The 20,304-nt window shown below is 44.7% G+C and overlaps 1 protein-coding gene across 1 annotated transcript; it reads left to right on the top strand.

The window, feature by feature from the left end:
* The first annotated feature begins 14,672 nt into the window (after positions 1-14,672).
* Positions 14,673-19,474, top strand: LOC121548414 (oocyte zinc finger protein XlCOF22-like). The gene is made up of 2 exons (XM_041859845.2): positions 14,673-14,954; positions 17,627-19,474. The coding sequence occupies exons 1-2, from the start codon at positions 14,726-14,728 to the stop codon at positions 18,784-18,786; spliced, it is 1,389 nt and encodes a 462-aa protein (XP_041715779.2). The 5' UTR covers positions 14,673-14,725; the 3' UTR covers positions 18,787-19,474.
* Positions 19,475-20,304: the final 830 nt, after the last annotated feature.

The following is a 20,304-nucleotide window of genomic DNA, read 5'->3' as shown; positions in this document are numbered from 1 at the left end:
CAAAGTCTCTACTTGGTCTCAGTTCTCCAGTAAACTTGTGATTATCAACAGTACACAACGGTAACAAACAATTGGGGGAACTCACGGGGCAGATAGTAACCACTTAAAAGGAAGCGATTCCCAAACCTTCCATAACAAAGCCATCACCTACAGAGAGATGAACTTGGAGAAGAGTCCCCAAGTAAGCTTGTCCTGGGCCTCTGTTCACAAACACAAACAGACCCCACACAGCCCCAGGACAACAACAACAACAACAACAACAACACAATTAGACCCAACCAAATCATGAGAAAACAAAAAGAGAATTACTTGACACATTGGAAAGAACAAACAAAAAACAGAGCAAACTAGAATGCTATTTGGCCCTAAACAGAGAGTACACAGTGGCAGAATACCTGACCACTGTGACTGACCCAAACTTAATGAAAGCTTTGACTATGTACAGACTCAGTGACCATAGCCTTGCTATTGAGAAAGGCCGCCGTAGGCAGACCTGGCTCTCAAGAGAAGACAGGCTATGTGCACACTGCCCACAAAATGAGGTGGAAACTGAGCTGCACTTCCTAACCTCCTGCCAAATGTATGACCATATTAGAGACACATATTTCCCTCAGATTACAGCGATCCACAAAGAATTCGAAAACAAACCCAATTTTGATAAACTCCCTTATCTACTGGGTGAAAACCACAGTGTGCCATCACAGCTGCAAGATTTGTGACCTGTTGCCACAAGAAAAGGGCAACCAGTGAAGAACAAACACCATTGTAAATACAACCCATATTTATGTTTATTTATTTTCCCATTTGTACTTTAACTATTTGCACATTGTAACAACACTGTATATATACATAATATGACATTTGAAATGTCTTTATTCTTTTGAAACTTCTGAGTGTAATGTTTACTGTTAATATTTATTGTTTATTTCACTTTTGTTTACTATCTACTTCCCTTTGCTTTGGCAATGTTAACACACGTTTCCCATGCCAATAAAGCCCTTAAATTGAATTGAATTGATAGTAAGGTCGCAATGACACAGAAAGCAGTTCAATGTCGGGGTACAGAGTCGCTCTCTTACCAGGATCGCGGTCCGCTCTGACCAGGGTGAAGGTGGCCGGCTCCACTTTCTGTCCGGGACTCATCCAGCCAAGTCTCCCAGCTGTATTGGGATTCAGCTGCCAGCAGCGTTTTCATTATTTAGTCCGTTCATAGCGGGTATGTACACGATCAACAAGATCAGTCCAAAACCAACCACTGGAAATCCATGGTTGGCAGAATGTTTGTAAACTAAGTCTACAAATTAAAAACATAAAATAACGCCGCACTGCAGGTCGCAACAGAGACGCTTCTAGCCGCCATTGTCTTAGTTACGTTCAACGTTACGTCACGTATGACGAAAGCGTAAGTGCAAGCCCACAGACACCCATAGAGAATGTATTGAAAGCTTTGAAATGTGAAAAAAATAGATTTTACATGACAGGCTATGAGAGACTTCTGGGCGATTTTCAACTTGACTGAAATCGCCCCAAAAACGGGCGGGGCCATTTGAAGCACGACTTTAGCCTGATTTGACATTTAGTGGCTGGCAGATCAGACGTGAACACTGATAACTGCTGTTGCCGTGATATAATTGATTAGAAAAAAAATCCCTTCCTTTTCCCGTTTGGCAGTGCGTCGCCCATATCGCCCTATTGAACAAGCCGTCCCTGCCTGTGGGTATATGTCAGCAGGTACCTTTATCTGTCTAAACTTTTGATTTTTCATCAGTGCACTGTGTGACATTACATTTTCTTAGCTTTTTCATCAGTGCACTGTGTGACTTTGTAGAGATGGCATGCTGACGATATAGACCTACCCTTGTGGGTATTTCTGGGACTGACTTCATTGACCAGGGTTCTTTGACCTGACAAGTCGTCTGAGGCTTTGGAAACCTTTTGGCTGGTTCCTCTTTCTCATTGGCTGTTTTTTCCTCTTTCCTTTTCTTTACATCCAATCGCCTTCTTTCTGAAATTTCTTTCAAACTTTGATACTTTGACACAAGTGATGCATTAGGCCGAGTAGTTCCCTTAGCAGCTGTTTTTTGGCAGGGTTTTTGTACTGGACTGGTGAACGTGAAGGGTTCCTTTAGGAGTTTCTCTTTCATATCTTTCCGTTTTGGTAAGCGCTTTAGTCTGTTCCCAATATTTTCAGAGCGTAGCAATTTTTCGTTTTCCAAGTCAAGATGGAAATAGTGTTTTATGACACTAACAACAATCTCCTTAGATGACGCACATACTTCATTGGCAAAATCATGAATTTCAAGCATTACACCCGTAGTCAATGAATACAAATCAAGTTTATTTTTTACTGCCAGTTTTGATTTCACATCAAGGTCTAGACCTATTCTCCTGCAGTAGGGGTATGGGTTATTCACGGTTCTCTCCATTGTAGACGACAAATGGGATTGTTCCAAGCCTCTTACAGCACCCTGCATTTCAGGGTGAAGATCAGACTCATTGTTAATGGAGACGACATTGAGTCTATTTGTCTGGCCTGGCGTTGCCATTTCGTCCATGTACAGTGTTTCTTCAGTTCAATTGCAGGGTGCATCCTCCTTTATCTGTGGCAGAGATTTGGGGTGAAAATCAGGCTCATCCTTTGTACAGATGTCTGTCGGCTCATTCTTCTGGCAAGGCATTGCCTTTTCACCGGTGTACAGTGTTGCAACGGTCTCAGAGTTTGTCTCCGCCTTGATATGCCGAAGAGGTAGGCCTAGATCAGACTCAACCTTTATGTCAATCTCAGTACCTCCATTCTTATGGACAGGTGTTGCCATTTTATCTGCCCCCTTTGTGACAGCAGTCTCACTAAAAATGGGTTCCTCCTTGACCTGCCCAAAAGATTTGGGATGAGGATCAGACTCATCTTTAAAGCAGACATCAGTAGGTCCTTTCTCTTTGCCAAGTGTTGCCGTTTCAACAGAGCACGACGTGACATCCATCTGATTAGGAATGGTTTCACTGGCATTCTGAAGAGTAACTTGCCCGTCATGATAAAACCAAGTCATTAAAAAGTTGTTCATGACCTCGTGAGCCTTCTGAAATTTGATGGCATTCTCTTCCTCCCTAGCCATCTGATATTTACTTTGCCTAACTCGCTTGTTTCTCTCCAATTGCTTTTGTTGAGCAAGTTTCTGTCTCAATGTCTTTGATGAGTCCTTATCTTGGGAAGCCTTTGCCAGTAAAGGGGGTCCTCTGTAGCTCAACTGGTAGAGCACGGCGCTTGTAACGCCAAGGTAGTGGGTTCGATCCCCGGGACCACCCATACACAAAAATGTATGCACGCATGACTGTAAGTCGCTTTGGATAAAAGCGTCTGCTAAATGGCATATTATTATTATTTATTATTATTTATTATTATAAAGTTGCTTCAGAAATCGGTTTGGCTTTCTTCCGAAGATCAGGTAGTGTGAACACTTCAAGTGTGTACTTTTTATTGTTACATTTCTTCTTGATTCGCTTTAATCTCCCTGTAACAGCACTGACAAATTTCCAGCGTTGCTCACTTTGCAAACCGAGATCAAAGTTGTGTTCTAGAATATCAAACACAACATACTGGAAAGCTGTTGTTATCTTGCTGGCAAAGTTATGAATCTCAAACATAACGCCGTTAGTCAGAAACTTCAAGTGAAGTTTTTCTTTTGATCTCCCGTTTAGGTCTAGACCTATTTTCATGCAGTTTGGGTATGGATCCCTAAACTTTATGTGACTCACAGGACATGGTTTCTTGACGGGGGGCACACGCTTTTTACTTTGAGCAGGAGGATTGTTCAATGTTTTACAATTGGGTGGCAGGAAGACATATTGCTGCTGCACAGAAGCAGAGGTGGTCGCTGTAGTAGGGGTGGTTAGCCCAGGGAGGATGACAGTATTTTGGCTTGGAAGAAAACTTCCGTCTGACAATTGGCGATCAGTTGGCGACAGTGTTTGAGATTGGCTACAACCCTGTGTGGATGGGTTTGTTTTCCCTTCTACAGAGCCACTACTTGATGGATTTGATAGGATAAAGAACTGTTTTCCTCCTATGTTCAATGTTTGTAGTAGAGGTATACCAGTAAGTAGTTTCTTTGGCTGAGTGCATGTGGGAGTATTTTGCCTTTTTGAACCACTAATGTTTCCGCCCTCTCCATGTGATTGTAGAATGGCTGCAATTTCATCAAAGTTAACAGGCGTTGTTTGATGTACATTCTGTAATCCAGGGTTTATGTTTGGCAGATGAACAACATCTACACTTTCTCTACCCTGAACACCAGTAGATGGAACATATTTCACCTTGATATAATTACTTTATTTTTCCAATGTAGGTGAGGAAACAGGGCAGTGTGGGTCGTTTACATATTGTGTCACTGTGAAATTTGGTTCATTTGTTGATTCTGTGGTAATCTCCCATTCACTTGCTACTGCTGTTCCTAACCAACCTGGCGTCTGCCCTCGAGGTTCATGAGGATCTGTTGCATATGGGTGATCTAGATGTTGGCCTACCTGGGATAAAGACCCTGGGAAAAGACCAAACATCTCATCTAGCTGTACATCTATTACATCCTTCTCACAACAAAGCCAATCGCTGACTAGTGTTGATAAGGTTAAAGGAAAGGAAAAGTACAGTAAGTAGCCCTAAACATTTCCACTAAACTAAACTTTTAAGACACACTGAGCTTAAATACAATGGGTAGCTAGAGGGAAATGGTGAATAATATGCCTCAATGGATCATATTTAAAGACCACTTAGATTCTAGATCTAATTACCAGCTAAGCAAACTCCCTAAAACCCAGTTGAGGTGAATGGTAGATAAATGTATTAGCTAATGAGTTTTAAAGTCATCTGATTGTGTACTGTAGGCTATAGCTAACGTTAGCCAAGTTAGGTCTACAACCAAAGAAGCGCTCATATACTCACTTCTATCTATAAACATGAAAGCCAACCAGGTTAGTTAACAAACAACACAAACCAATTTTATAAAACGTGCTTGACTTCACTAAATAAAGTTAGCTCGCTGGCTAGTTCCTTCTAACGTTAGCAAAAACGAACAGAAATTGAATAATGTGTCCCTGAACAAAGGGGCGGGGGGGTCAAAATCAAAAGTAACAGTCAGTATCTGGTGTGGCCACCATCTGCATTAAGTACTGCAGTGCATTTCCTCCTCATGGACTGCACCAGATTTGCCAGTTCTTGCTGTGAGATGTTACCCCACTCTTCCACCAAGGCACCTACAAGTTCCTGGATATTTCTGGGGGGAATGGCCCTAACTCACCCTCCGATCCAACAGGTCCCAGACGTGCTCAATGGGATTGAGATCCGGGCTCTTCTCTGGCCATGGCAAAACACTGACATTCCTGTCTTGCAGGAAATCACGCACAGAACGAGCAGTATGGCTGGTGGCATTGTCATGCTGGAGGGTCATGTCAGGATGATCCTGCAGGAAGGGTACCACATGAGGGAGGAGGATGTCTTCCCTGTAACGCACAGCGTTGAAATTGCCTACGATGACAACAAGCTCAGTCCGATGATGCTGTGACACACCGCCCCAAACCATGACGGACCCTCCACCTCCATCACCCCTGGTGAGACAAAACTGCGACTCGTCAGTGAAGAGCACTTTTTGCCAGTCCTGTCTGGTCCAGCGACGGTGGGTTTGTGCCCATAGGCGACGTTGTTGCCGGTGATGTTTGGTAAGGACCTGCCTTACAACAGAGCTACAAGCCCTCAGTCCAGCCTCTCTCAGCCTATTGCGGACAGTCTGAGCACTGATGGAGGGATTGTGCGTTCCTGGTGTAACTCGGGCAGTTGTTGTTGCCATCCTGTACTTGTCCCGCACGTGTGATGTTCGGATGTACCGATCCTGTGCAGGTGTTGTTACACGTGGTCTGCCACTGCGAGGACGATCAGCTGTCTGTCCTGTCTCCTTGTAGCGCTGTCTTAGGCGTCTCACAGTACGGACACTGCAATTTAATGCCCTGGCCACATCTGCAGTCCTCATGCCTCCTTGCAGCATGCCTAAGGCACGTTCACGCAGATGAGCAGGGACCCTGGGCATCTTTCTTTTGGTGTTTTTCAGAGTCAGTAGAAAGGCCTCTTTAGTGTCCTAAATGTTCATAACTGTGACCTTAATTACCTACCGTCTGTAAGCTGTTAGTGTCTTAACGACCGTTCCACGGGTGCATGTTCATTTATTGTTTATGGTTCATTGAACAAGCATGGGAAACAGTGTTTAAACCCTTTATAATGAAGATATGTGAAGTTATTTGGATTTGTACGAATTATCTTCGAAAGACAGGGTCCTGAAAAAGGGACGTTTCTTTTTTAGCTGAGTTTAGTTATCTAGCTAACTAGCTAGCGTACCTTTGTGCAAAGAAGTAGCCTTGACTTCCACCTCGTTTTAGAAAACACTCAAACTTGGTGAATCTGCTCCGTTGTCCACAAATTGATCTGTTCTCCAAATGCTTTCCGTGCATATTTGGAATCAATCCATGAATGTCGAGGGGCTGCGGCATATGTATTACAGAAACTTGTAGAAATTGTGTTGTTTTCAAGAATCGGACCGTGGATCGGATTCAATGACGTGCTTTTCGTGAACCATTGCAGCTTGTTTTGATTGGTCCATATTCTTCTTCATTCGAAGTACAGTGTCTCACTTTTAAATTCCATTACCGCCACTTGTCGTCCTGGTAGTTCTCAGGCGGAAATTATAGTGTGTTCTATTTCACTTCGCTCTCTCGAGGTAGAGGCAGACAGTGCCATAGAATATAGATTCTACTAGCTAACCCGATTTCCTGAAAACCTAGCAAACGTTAGCTACCTAGTTCGCTAACGTTTGCTTTATTACCTGGGTTAGTAATGCAAATACCTTGGCCTCCATTTCGTTCAAATAGAGATGAAACAAACAATTTATGAGTCAATTGCGAGAGGACGAGGAGAAAGAGCTCAGCCTCAGACAGTATATGCTCAGTCTTTGTTGATGCTTAATCCGTTGTTGATATTCGGGGTAAAATGACTGGTCTCAAGATAAAAGATAATTTGCCCTTATTAAACTCGATCATTTTCCATCAATGGATGTCGTTTGAACTTGTTTGACTGCTATGATTAAGCAATAAGGCACGAGAGAGTATGGTATATGGCCAATATACCACAGCTAAGGGCTGTTCTTAAGCATGACCCAAAGCACATTACCTGGATACAGCTGTTAGCCATGGTATATTGGCCATACACCATAAACCCCCAGGGTGCCATATTGCTATTATAAACTGGTTACCAACATAATTAGAACAGTAACAATACTTTTTTTTGTCATACCCGTGGTATAAGGCTTTCAGCCAATCAGAGATCAAGGCTCAAACCCCATTTATAATTAAGCAATAAGGCCCGAGGGGGTGTGGTATATGGGCAATATACCAAGGCTAAGGGCTGTTCTTAAGCACGACGCAGAGTGCCTGGAAATAGCCCTTAGCTGTGGTATATTGGCAATATACCACAAGCACCCAAGGTGCCTTATTGCTATTATAAACTGGTTACCAACATAATTAGAGCAGTAAAAATACATGTTTTGTCATAACCGTGGTATACGGTCTAATATACCATGGCTTTCAGCCAATCAGCATTCAGGGCTCGAACCACCCAGTTTATAATTGTAAATAAATCATTTTTGCTCATGTGCATAACTATAGATAAATCCAACAGGAGAGTTTGAGTGATGAAAGTTGGACAGATGATCTCATGCTCTGAGCAAGAAACACTTGGACGAACTTAAAAAAAACGACTGTTAGGCTATTTTCTGGCAATTGTGTGGTTATTGTGTGCCAGATGTTAAGACTACACACAGTTATAAATGGGGCATTTACGAGCTTGAGTTGTCATTTCAATATGCATAGGTTACAGACTAAAATCTGTGTTTATGATTGTAATTCAACTTTGCCATGGTTTGCTTAGCTAGATGCTAGATGCAGGTAACCCCTAACAGGAATAAATCTCATTTCAGATAGCCTACAGTAGCCATAGCAAGATGTAGGCAAAACGTAAACTGAACGATTTAGCAGCTTGCTTAGTTCAAATTGACAGACTCATTTATTCACCATGATTTAGAGGTAAGAAGAGCTTGTTTCCCAATAGCCTGCTGGAATAGGTTACTGAGGAAGGGGTCGTAATTTCAACCACTGAATTAAATATTAATAATATGTATGTGAACAGAATATGCTTGTCAACAACTGCTATTTTTTTTATTTACCTGTAGCCTAATCTGATTGACTGTTACCTTAATCTAATGCGTTCTAACAACTGATCCGCAATTGCGATAGAACTTTGATAACTTCCCATTGAATTAACTAAACATGGCCATTAATAATTGCATAATAACACAAGGCTACAACAACAATAAACGTAATAAATCCGTTTGCCAGGCCCAGGTAGGCTACACAAGTGACACAAATTGATTTGCAATGACTCCAGTGATGTCGTCATTTGTAACATATTTATTGTATAAAATGGTTACCTACAATGGCATATAAATTAATAGGCTACTTGATGGCCAACAGGTGCAAATTTATCATTATCCACATTTAATGTCAGTTTCATTTGAGGACTTCTCCATTTCAGATTTCTACTCGCGCAGCCCCCGAGACCCAATAACTGAGCATGAGTAAAACACGTAACTTGATACCGTTTCCAGTGCTTTGTTTCCATTATGTCTTGATGTTCATCAGTTCTAGCGTGTTAATATGTTTTATCGAAAAAAGGGTTGGAAAAAAATAGGTGTCTCCATAATGACAATCTAAATAGCCTACCTACACATCGTAAAAAATTGTCACGACGTGCACGCGTGCTTCTCTGGCTCCCCTCACTCACGTGACTCAGCTGCCGGCTGCAAGTGCTCTCTCAACACAAACACACACACACACACACATACACATGCACGCACACACACACACACACACACATACACGCACACACACACACACACACACACACACGCACACACACACACACACATACACGCACACACACACACATACACGCACACAAACACACAGCCCTCCTGCCCTCCACAACCCACCACTCACTCAGCAAAAGCCTGCCTCACTGCCTGAGAGTCAGTAGCAGCAGGTCACATCGTTTTCAAAGTATTTATTAGTATTTATTTTATTTAACCTTTATTTTCTAAGGTAGTCATACTGAGACCAAGGTATTTTTACAGATGAGCCCTGAATTACAAACATTACAGAACATACACACATCAACACATAAATACAAAATGCAAGCAGAAAGAAAAACACGGTCCTAAAAAACAAACACATTCATCAGTAATAAGATCCTCAATCAGCTTTCTGAATTGCCCTAGAGGCGCCAAAACATCACATTTAAGAACATTTAGAATATTTCATGCACCTTATTTGTGGAACAAACTAAAAGCTGATTTAGCCAACTCAGTAGAGACCAAAGGAATTTCCAGAGTTAGCCATCCTTGAGACCGGGTGTGGTAACTTGTACGTCTAAAGTTTAGTAATGATGTTAGGTACACTGGGACTTTTTATAAAATGGCTTTATAAATGAAAACATAGCAATGTATCAACCTACGTGACATCAAAGAGGGCCAACCAAGTGATTAGTACTAAAATTGTCACCCGTAATAAAGCACAGTGGGCTATGATAAACTGCATCTAACGGCTTTAATGAAGTGGCAGCTGCTTTCATATAGATGATGTTGCCATAATCTAGGACCGATAGGAACGTTAACTGAATAATCTGCTTTCTACTATTTAGCGAGAGGCAATACCTATTTATATAGAAGAAATACATGTTTATTCTCAGTTTCTTAACTCATCAATATGCTTTTTAAAAGACAGCTTTTAATCTATCCAGATGCCCAGATATGTGTAAGCACGGACACTATCAATATGGACACCATCCAAAGTACATATGCTTCAATCATCAGACTTATTTTTATGCGGGCTAGAGAACAACATATACATAGTTTTACCTGCATTCAGTACTAATTTCAGGTCAATCAAGTCTTTCTGTAATACAATGAAGACAGACTGTAGTTCAGATAGATCCTGGTTGTCATGCCCTGGCTCTGGGGACTCTAATATGTTGAGCCAGGGTGTGTAAAGTATATGTGTTTTGTTCTAGGTTTCACATTCTAGTATTGTTGGCCAGCGTGGTTCTCAATCAGAGGCAACGTGATTCAGCTGTTGCTTGTTGTCTCTGATTGAGAACCATACTTTAGCAGCCTGTTTCCCCACAGAGTTTGTGGGATCTTGTTTCTAGTCTGTTGTGTTAGACCGTGAACTGTCACGTTATCGTTTTTGATCGTGTCTCTAATAAAGAGTATGTTTGCCTGCAACGCTGCGCCTTGGTCCTCATCTCTGTTCGACGATCGTGACAGAAGATCCCACCAGAACTGGACCAAGCAGCGGGTCGAGGAGCCATCGCCAGGGAAATCCCTAGCGGATATCCAGCGCCTCCTCGACTGGGTCAAGCCGGGTGAGGAAGAGAGGGGCTTGACGTGGAGGCAGAAGGGCGAAAGGCTGGCCGAGAAGCATGGAGACCTGGTCCACGGGTAGGAGTGAAGCCCATAAATTTTTTAGGGGGGGCTAACGCCGTGGACGACGGGGCAGCAGGAGGCCGCCAGGTTACGGGAGTCACTGGTCACCAGGGGGAAGGAGGATGTAGAGGCACGGCGAGAGGTACTGGCGTGTGTTGCCAGTCCGGTCCGGCCTGTTCCTGATCCCCACGTAGGGCCAGTGGTGTGTGTTCCCAGCACGGTCCGGCCTGTTCCTGCCACTCGCACCAAGTCTACGGTGCGCGCCGCCAGCTTCGGCCCGGCCTGTTCCTGCTCCCCGCACCAAGTCTGTGGTGCGCGTCGCCAGCCCAGTCCGGCCCATTCCTGCTCCCCGCACCAAGTCAGTGGTGCGTTTTCGTCAGCCCTGTCCGGCCCGTTCCTGCTCCCCGCACCAAGTCAGTGGTGCGCGTCGTCAGCCCGGTCCGGCCCATTCCTGCTCCCCGCACCAAGTCAGTGGTGCGTTCGTCAGCCCAGCTCGGCCCGTTCCTGCTCCCCGCACCAAGTCAGGGGTGCGCCGTCAGCCCTGTCCGGCCCGTTCCTGCTCCCCGCACTAGTCAGTGGTGCGCGTCGTCAGCCCGGTCCGGCCCATTCTCTCCCCGCACCAAGTCAGTGGTGCGTTTCGCCAGCCCAGCTCGGCCCGTTCCTGCTCCCCGCACCAAGTCAGTGGTGCGCCCGTCAGCCCGGCACGGCCCGTTCCTGCTCCCCGCACCAAGTCAGTGGTGCGCCGTCAGCCCGGTCCGGCCCGCTCCTGCTCCCCGCACCAAGTCAGTGGTGCGTTTCGTCAGCCCGGCTCGGCCCGCTCCTGCTCCCCACACCAAGCCAGTGGTGTGCGTCGCCAGTCCGGCACGGCCCGTGCCTGTTCCACCGGTGGCTGGTCCGGCACCGGTCAGATGCTTCACGCCGGAGCTAGAGCAATCCGCTCCACCAGTGTGCAGTCCAGCTCCGCCAGCGGGGCCAGACCGGACCAGGGGTACTTTGGGGGTTGGAGAGGGAGCGGGGATCAGGCCCGGAGCCGGATCCGCCGCCTAAGCGGAGTGCCCACCCGGTCCCTCCCCTGTGGTATGGTGGGCGCGGTCGGAGTCCGCGCCTTTAGGGGGTACTGTCACGCCCTGGCTCTGGGGACTCTAATATGTTGAGCCAGGGTGTGTAAAGTATATGTGTTTTGTTCTAGGTTTCACATTCTAGTATTGTTGGCCAGTGTGGTTCTCAATCAGAGGCAACGTGATTCAGCTGTTGCTTGTTGTCTCTGATTGAGAACCATACTTTAGCAGCCTGTTTCCCCACAGAGTTTGTGGGATCTTGTTTCTAGTCTGTTGTGTTAGACCGTGAACTGTCACGTTATCGTTTTTGATCGTGTCTCTAATAAAGAGTATGTTTGCCTGCAACGCTGCGCCTTGGTCCTCATCTCTGTTCGACGATCGTGACACTGGTCAACCGTGGGGGCAATAGCATACACAACAGTATTATCGGCATACAAGTGAAGGTTACAATCAATTTTTTACAGACAAATCAATATTGTTAATGTAAACAGTGAAAGGGACAGGACCCAGAATCGACCCCTGCAGGACACCTTTTGTAATATTCAGGAAACCTGATTTAACACGATCAGTAGATATACATTGAGTTCTATCTGTCAAGTAATTTTTAAACCAGTTACATACAGCCTGGTCTAGGCCAATTGAGGAAAGCCTCTGAATTAGCAGTGAGTGATCAACTGTATGGAAAGCCTTTGACAGGTAAATTAAGAGGGCAGCACAATGTTGCCTTTATCCATACAATTAACCACAATTTATAAATACGGATGCAGCAGAGATAGTGCTATAACCTAGTGTACATTTAGAATACATTTTAAAGATAAGAAAGATCTTAGCTGAGACTGATTCAAAGATTCTAATATTTTAGCTAGGCAAGAAAGTTTAGAAATAGGCCGATAATTATTTAGGTCACAAGGGTCACCACCTTTGTGAAGGGGGAGTGCATGGGCCGCCTTCCAAACCTTGGGGATAGTATAAGATATGTAGTTGTCAGGTTAAAAATATGGGTTATCACGTTTCAGGAGAAGACCCAGATGCAGACTGTGTAGTAACAAAAGTTTATTACAAAAACAGGGGGCAGGCAAACGACAGGTCAAGGACAGGCAGAGGTCAGTAATCCAGATCAGAGTCCAAAAGGTACAGAACGGCAGGCAGTCTCAGGGTCAGGGTAGGCAGAGGTCAATAATCCAGGGTGGTGTGACAAGGTACAGAACGGCAGGCAGGCAGAATGGTGGTAAAAACCAGGAACTTGAGCAAGGGGGGAAAACGTTGGTAGGCTTGCCAAAACAAACCAGCAACAGACAAACAGAGAACACAGGTATAAATACACTGGGGATAATGGGGAAGATGGGCGACACCTGGAGGGGGGTGGAGACAATCACAAAGACAGGTGAAACAGATCAGGGTGTGACAATATCAGCCCCAGTGGATTTTTTTTTTACATCAATCTTAAGCAATGAATCAAGCACATCACAGATAGTAAATAGTTGAAATGAAAACAAAGATTCACTAGAAGTTGACGGGTTAACCGTTGAGTCAGCTAGAGGCTGGCAGAGGGAAGAGCAGTCGATTGACTGACCAGGGTCAACTACACCACCGTTTCTCTCAAATAAAAAGCCTGCCGAGATAAAATTATGATTAAAAGCATCACTCTCCTCAGTTATGATGCCAGTCAGACAGAACTTGCTTAGGCAGGAAAGAAGAGGAATTTGTACGCTTCCGTGCAATTTGTACGCTTTACTGTTTTCCAAAATTCAGAAGGATCACCAGCAGCGTCAGAGAGAGAGCTTAAAAAGTAGGTTGATTAAGCTTTCTTAATCGAGATAGTACATCTGTTTCTCTATTGTCTGAAAGATTGCCAGTCCACTAGAGAATCAGTTTTCCTTGCTTTGGCCCAGGTCTGATTTCTCCTCTGAATGAGCTCAGATAATTCCGAAGAAAACCAAGGTTCGATCTATCTTTGACTCTGAATTGTTTAAAAGAGGTGTGTTTATCTGCCAAAGGAATAGATATGGAGGACACATTTTCTAGAGCCAACTCGGTCAGGAAAACAGGAGACCGTAGCTAAATCAGAAAAAACCCTTGAGCAGAAAACTTTTAAAAATGTATATTCTTAATTAAACGAGGATTAGTATTTTCTGTTTTGTATATATCTAATTACATTTACATTTTAGTCATTTAGCAGACGCTCTTATCCAGAGCGACTTACAGTTAGTGAGTGCATACATTATTTTATTTTTCATACTGGCCCCCCGTGGGAATTGAACCCACAACCCAGGCATTGCAAACGCCATGCTCTGATTTAAGGGTTTTTATTAAAATCGTACAAAAACCATACATCATAAATCATTTCATTTCCATCACGCCACACCATACTCACTCCAGTATCCTCTCACACTCCTCTTTCCACCACCCCATCACTATTAACCAACCAACAACCCCATCATAATAATAAAACATTATGCCATTTAGCAGACGCTGTACATACCGTCATGCTTGCATACATTTTACATGTGGGCGGCCCCAGGGACCGAACCCACTACCCTGGCGTTACAAGCAACATGCTCTACCCACTGAGCTACATCCCTGCCGGCCATTCCCTCCCCTACCCTGGACGACGCTGGGCCAATTATGCGCCGCCACATGAGTCTCCCGGTCGCGGCCGGCTACGACAGAGCCATGGGACAATGATCACTGAGATCATATGCAAATACTCCACTAGACAAATATTTATGGGGGTTATTTGTAAGAATTAAATCAATCAATGAAGAGTTAACAGGGTTTTTCACATTTAGCTGTGTGGGTTTTGAGATCAATTGAGTCAGATTAAAATGAGGTCTCAGGTCGGGGATAGCCAATCCAGATTAAAATCTCCTAAAATAACCAAAATGTTGCCCAATTTCTGGCAAAATACCGGACATGGCAACCCTGGCTGTATTTAAATGTTGTTTAAGCACAGAGTTGGGTTGGTTCCAATGCGCTCCTCCAGTACAGCACCAGGTGGCGGTAGCACACTTTATGTTTAGCTCTTTTCAGCCAATGAACACAGTCAGCTCTTACTCTGTGGTTCTAGACGCAGTTCCTTCCGGGAAGTGTTGCATGAATGAATCTCCCTCGACGGTCATTCCACCAAAAATGTCAAAGTTGCAGTTGTTGCAAGCGTTTTTCTCTGACCGTTTAACAACAGTGGCCGTAGAGATATCCGTGGCAGCGGGAAAAGCGTTTGCCGAGTACCAGGATGAGATCTCTCGTTCAAAGGAGGAGAATCAACGCCTGCAGAGGCTGCTGGATTCGGTTTTTAATCCCGATGTAAAATTACACAAAGCAGGTAAACCAAAGATTGTTTAAGTAAACCAAGATAAACCACAGCCTGTCGTTTCCAGTGGGAATAAATTAGTTTTAGTGGGCAGAACAAGCAAGGAGGTGGTCAGAGCCAAGCACGAGCTAGCGAGATCCTATTGGCGTGTTTTAGCATATATCTGCATATGTCCGTTAGGGAAGTCTACAAAACTTAGTCCACTCTTTTCATAACAGATTATAGTTTTGGGAACAGAACTATATTGAGATAAAATGTTTCATCTATGAGAAAATTTGCAGAATCTCGGCTAAAACAATCTCGTTCCATCTTCCAGCTTCACATTTATACATCCAGTGAAATATCTGTCTCATTGTTCTATCTGTGGGTAAACTATCAGCAAGCTAGCCATTAAATCAAATCAAATTTTATTGGCCACATGCGCCGAATACAACAGGTGCAGACATTACAGTGAAATGCTTACTTACAGCCCTTAACCAACAGTGCATTTATTTTTAATAAAAAAGTGTTGAGAAAAAAAGAGCAGAAGTAAAATAAAATGACAGTAGGGAGGCTATATATACAGGGGGGTACCGGTGCAGAGTCAATGTGCGGGGGCACCGGCTAGTTGAGGTAGTTGAAGTAATATGTACATGTGGGTAGAGTTAAAGTGACTTTGCATGAATAATTAACAGAGTAGCAGCAGCGTAAAAGGATGGGGTGGGGGGGCAGTGCAAATAGTCCGGGTAGCCATGATTAGCTGTTCAGGAGTCTTATGGCTTGGGGGTAGAAGCTGTTGAGAAGTCTTTTGGACCTAGACTTGGCACTCCGGTACCGCTTGCCGTGCGGTAGCAGAGAGAACAGTCTATGACTAGGGTGGCTGGAGTCTTTGACAATTTTGAGGGCCTTCCTCTGACACCGCCTGGTATAGAGGTCCTGGATGGCAGGAAGCTTGGCCCCCAGTGATGTACTGGGCCGTACGCACTACCCTCTGTAGTGCCTTGCTGTCGGAGGCCGAGCAGTTGCCATACCAGGCGGTGATGCAACCAGTCAGGATGCTCTCGATGGTGCAGCTGTATAATTTTTTGAGGATCTGAGGACCCATGCCAAATCTTTTCAGTCTCCTGAGGGGGAATAGGCTTTGTCGTGACCTTTTCACGACTGTCTTGGTGTGTTTGGACCATGATAGTTTGTTGGTGATGTGGACACCAAGGAACTTGAAGCTCTCAACCTGTTCCACTACAGCCCCGTCGATGAGAATGGGGGCGTGCTCAGTCCTCTTTTTTTCCCCTGTAGTCCACAATCATCTCCAGGTCTTGGTCACATTGAGGGAGAGGTTGTTATCCTGGCACCACACGGCCAGGTCTCTGACCTCCTCCCTATAGGCTGTCTCATCGTTGTCGGTGATCAGGCCTACCACTGTTGTGTCTTCGGCAAACTTAATGATGGTGTTGGAGTCGTGCCTGGCCATGCAGTCATGGGTGAACAGGGAGTACAGGAGGGGACTGAGCATGCACCCCTGAGGGGCCCCCGTGTTGAGGATCAGTGTGGCAGATGTGTTGTTACCTACCTTTACCACCTGGGGGCGGCCTGTCAGGAAGTCCAGGATCCAGTTGCAGAGCGAGGTGTTTAGTCCCAGGATCCTTAGCTTAGTGATGAGCTTTGAGGGCACTATGGTGTTGAATGCTGAGCTGTAGTCAATGAATAGCATTCTCACGTAGGTGTTCCTCTTGTCCAGGTGGGAAAGGGCAGTGTGGAGTGCAATAGAGATTGCATCATCTGTGGATCTGTTTGGGCGGTATGCAAATTGGAGTGGGTGTAGGGTTTCTGGGATAATGGTGTTGATGTGAGCCATGACCAGCCTTTCAAAGCACTTCATGGCTACAGACGTCAGTGCTACGGGTCGGTAGTCATTTAGGCAGGTTATCTTAGTGTCCTTGGGCACGGGGACTATGGTGGTCTGCTTGAATAATGTTGGTATTACAGACTCAGTCAGGGACATGTTGAAAATGTCAGTGAAGACACTTGCCAGTTGGTCAGCACATGCTCAGAGTACACGTCCTGGTAATCAGTCTGGCCTTGCGGCCTTGTGAATGTTGACCTGCTTAAAAGTCTTACTCACATCGGCTACTACGTTAGGTTATGGGTTTGGGAACGCTGTCAGCATGGTCACTGCCCTTTAAATACGTCACTCATTGGGCAGATTGGATTATGCTGAGCCGCTGGGCACCAGTCTTTGGCCCGTAACGTGAATAGGCAAAAGCCGTGCAGGAGGAGCGCCCTTCTCAAATTGAACAGTAATCTGTGCCGCTTGGTCATGTTGTCGACAAGCCAGCATGGTGCATCGTCCGGAAACATACAACATCTATTTTCCCTTAAATATATGTTATAATTTTCAAACTAGTTTGGAAGGCAGATGAAGCATTTTTATCAAAAGCAATCACTTTTGCATGTGAAAACACAGAATCCTACTCCACGTGCTAATTAGTCACTTTTGTTTCGAGCCGACTTCACCGTGGGATTTGAATGGGGCACCTAGCTCAAATACACCAGCGTTAATAAAAGCACCTATATAATGCTGTGTATGTAACTGATGCTAATATTAGCTAATAAATCATGTCATTACAGTCTCAAGTCACAGAGGGAGATTATTTATTGAAATGTCTAGATTTTTCTTGAAAGTTATTTAATATCTTTCCTTCCAGACCCCCCGCAGCTCACTCTCACTGTCTCTGGAGATGAGGTTCCCCCTGAGCAGCAGCACTGTGAGGAGGAGTGGAGTGATCAAGAGATCATCCAGTCCATATTCATTTCCCCCTGTGTGGAAAGCGACAGTGCTCAGGACTCACCCGAGCGCTCACAACTTTACCAAACTGGGAACTCCCTTCCCACCATTGCAGCAGAACCGATCCAAACAAATCCCGATGAAGAGGACGATGAAATATCAGAATCAACCGGTGACACTCCCCTCACACAATTAAAGCCTCTCAAAATAAAGAGAACACGGTTAAAGAAAGGACTAAGCTCTTACATCTGCACTGAGAGCAAGACAACCAGTGAGTTGAAAGCGCCATCGAGGGTTCACACAAGGAAGAGACTCTACAGTTGTACTGAGTGCACAGCAACCTATGACAGACCTTGTCATTTGGAAATCCACAAGAGAATTCACACGGGTGAGAAACCATACGAGTGCAAAGACTGTGGTAAATGCTTCAACCGCAAGAATAGCCTAACGATGCATATGCTAACTCACACAGGGGAGAAATCGTTCTGCTGCCATGAATGTGGCAAATGCTTTGGTCTAAACACGAGACTGATACTTCACATGAGGACACACACAGGGGAGAAGCCACACAAGTGCCCTTTCTGTGCCAGATGCTTTACATTTCCAAGTCACTTAAGTCGTCACAAGAAGCTCCACACAGGAGAGCGACCACATCAATGTAATGTCTGTGGGAAATGCTACACACGGAAGGAGCACCTGACAGACCATATGACATCCCATACTGGAGCAAAACCATACAGCTGTAAGCAATGTGGCAAATGCTACGCATTGCAGGGAAACCTGAGAGCGCATATGGCGAGTCACACAGGGAATAAGTCATTGTGCAGGTGCGCTGTGTGTGGATTGGGTGTTCTAAATCTAAGTCGCCACATGCAAGAAGTTCACACAGGAGGCAAACAGCATCAGTGCCAAGATTGTAGGAAGTGCTTCAACCGAAAGGAAAAACTGACAGAGCACATGAGGACTCACACGGGAGAGAAACCGTACCGCTGTCATGATTGTGGCGAATGCTTTAGGCTCAATGTAACCCTGAAGAAACACATGATGACACACACAGCTGCGGCAAGTGCTTTTCCATGAGAGAAGCTATGAGAAGTGAAGAGGACACACACAGGGAGAAATCTGCTTAGTGCGATGCATGTTTCAGCGATATTGTTTAGATTGTTCAAATTCAATGTTTTAATGTTCACATTCAATGTTCATAAAGTTTCAATTCATGTTTCAACTGATATTTAATTTCAGAATTTATTCAGGGTCAGGGTCAGGGTTAAGGGTTTGTTTAAGGTAAGGGTCAATGTTAGTTTTTTGCTAGTCGGTTTAAGCGTCAGCTGTGTCCTTATAGTCTCTTCCATAATAGGTACATAAAAGCTATTTGTAAAATAAAACAGTGTGTAAAGTGTCGACATGCTTGTACCCTCTACTACATCTCTGGACAGCACATAAGAATCCATTGTGTAAAATGTGTCAGTCAAACAATGAGAGGCTTTTTGTAACTGACACATGTAAGAGAACCTGTGCCCCAGGTAATAACTATTGAATTAGTGACTGAACATGTAGCACCCCCACATTGTGACAACTAGTTGAGGGTTTGGGAGGAGGGAGGGAAGTGGGTTCATATGGTCCACAAAAATGTGTATTTCACTTATTTTGTATATCTATGTTGCCCATTTGTAACTTTAATCTCAAAATGCACATTTACCTGGCTGTACCTTCCGGTCATTGTTGGTGCTTTATGTTGGTATCAATAAAAAAATGATGAACATGAAAACTCGCATTGCTGTTGTTTCTATATAGCACAAAGCAAGAATTTCGAGCACCCTGAATCCCTGTGATAGAATCTTACTCAGGACATCAGAAACACTGTCTTCCATCAACACTCAGAGGAAATGCTGCTCAGGTAGATAAATGTAGTAGATGGAGAAGTGACCATTCATGATCCAGGGCGTAAGGTAGCCTAGCGGTTAAGAGCGTTGGGCCAGTGACCCAAAAGGTCGCTGATTCGAATCCCCGAGCCGACTAGGTGAAAAATCTGTTAACCCTAATTGCTGCTGTAAGTCGCTGTGGATAAGAGTGTCTGCTAAAGCAGTGGTTCTCAAACCTCTCCTCGGCAACCCCCAGTCATTCCAAACCTCTCCTTGGCAACCCCCAGTCATTCCAAACCTCTCCTCGGCAACCCCCAGTCATTCCAAACCTCTCCTCGGCAACCCCCAGTCATTCCAAACCTCTCCTTGGCAACCCCCAGTCATTCCATGTATTTGATCTATTCCAGAGCTAGCACACCTGATTCAACTTGTCAACTAAAATCTGTTGCTGTGCCCTTGAGCAAGGCACTTAACCCTAATTGCTCCAAGGGCGCTGTACAATGGTTACCCTGGCCGTGACCCCACTCCCTGCGGGTGTCTCGGGGGATTTGGTATATGCAAAAAAATTAAAATGTATTACACACTTGTGTGTAACAGGACAAGTATAAGCACCCCCCAAATAATTATTATTCATTATCAAGACCTTGAATAGGTGAATCAAGTGAGCTAGTTCAGAGCTACAACAAAATTGTGAAAAGTCTATGGGTCCCCGAGGAGAGGTTTGGTATTTTATTAG

The sequence above is a fragment of the Coregonus clupeaformis genome, unplaced genomic scaffold (genome assembly GCF_020615455.1).
Source record: "Coregonus clupeaformis isolate EN_2021a unplaced genomic scaffold, ASM2061545v1 scaf4706, whole genome shotgun sequence".
Lineage (NCBI taxonomy): Eukaryota > Metazoa > Chordata > Actinopteri > Salmoniformes > Salmonidae > Coregonus > Coregonus clupeaformis.
Note: the sequence above shows the minus strand (reverse complement) of the source record. Positions and strands in the feature narration are given on the sequence as shown.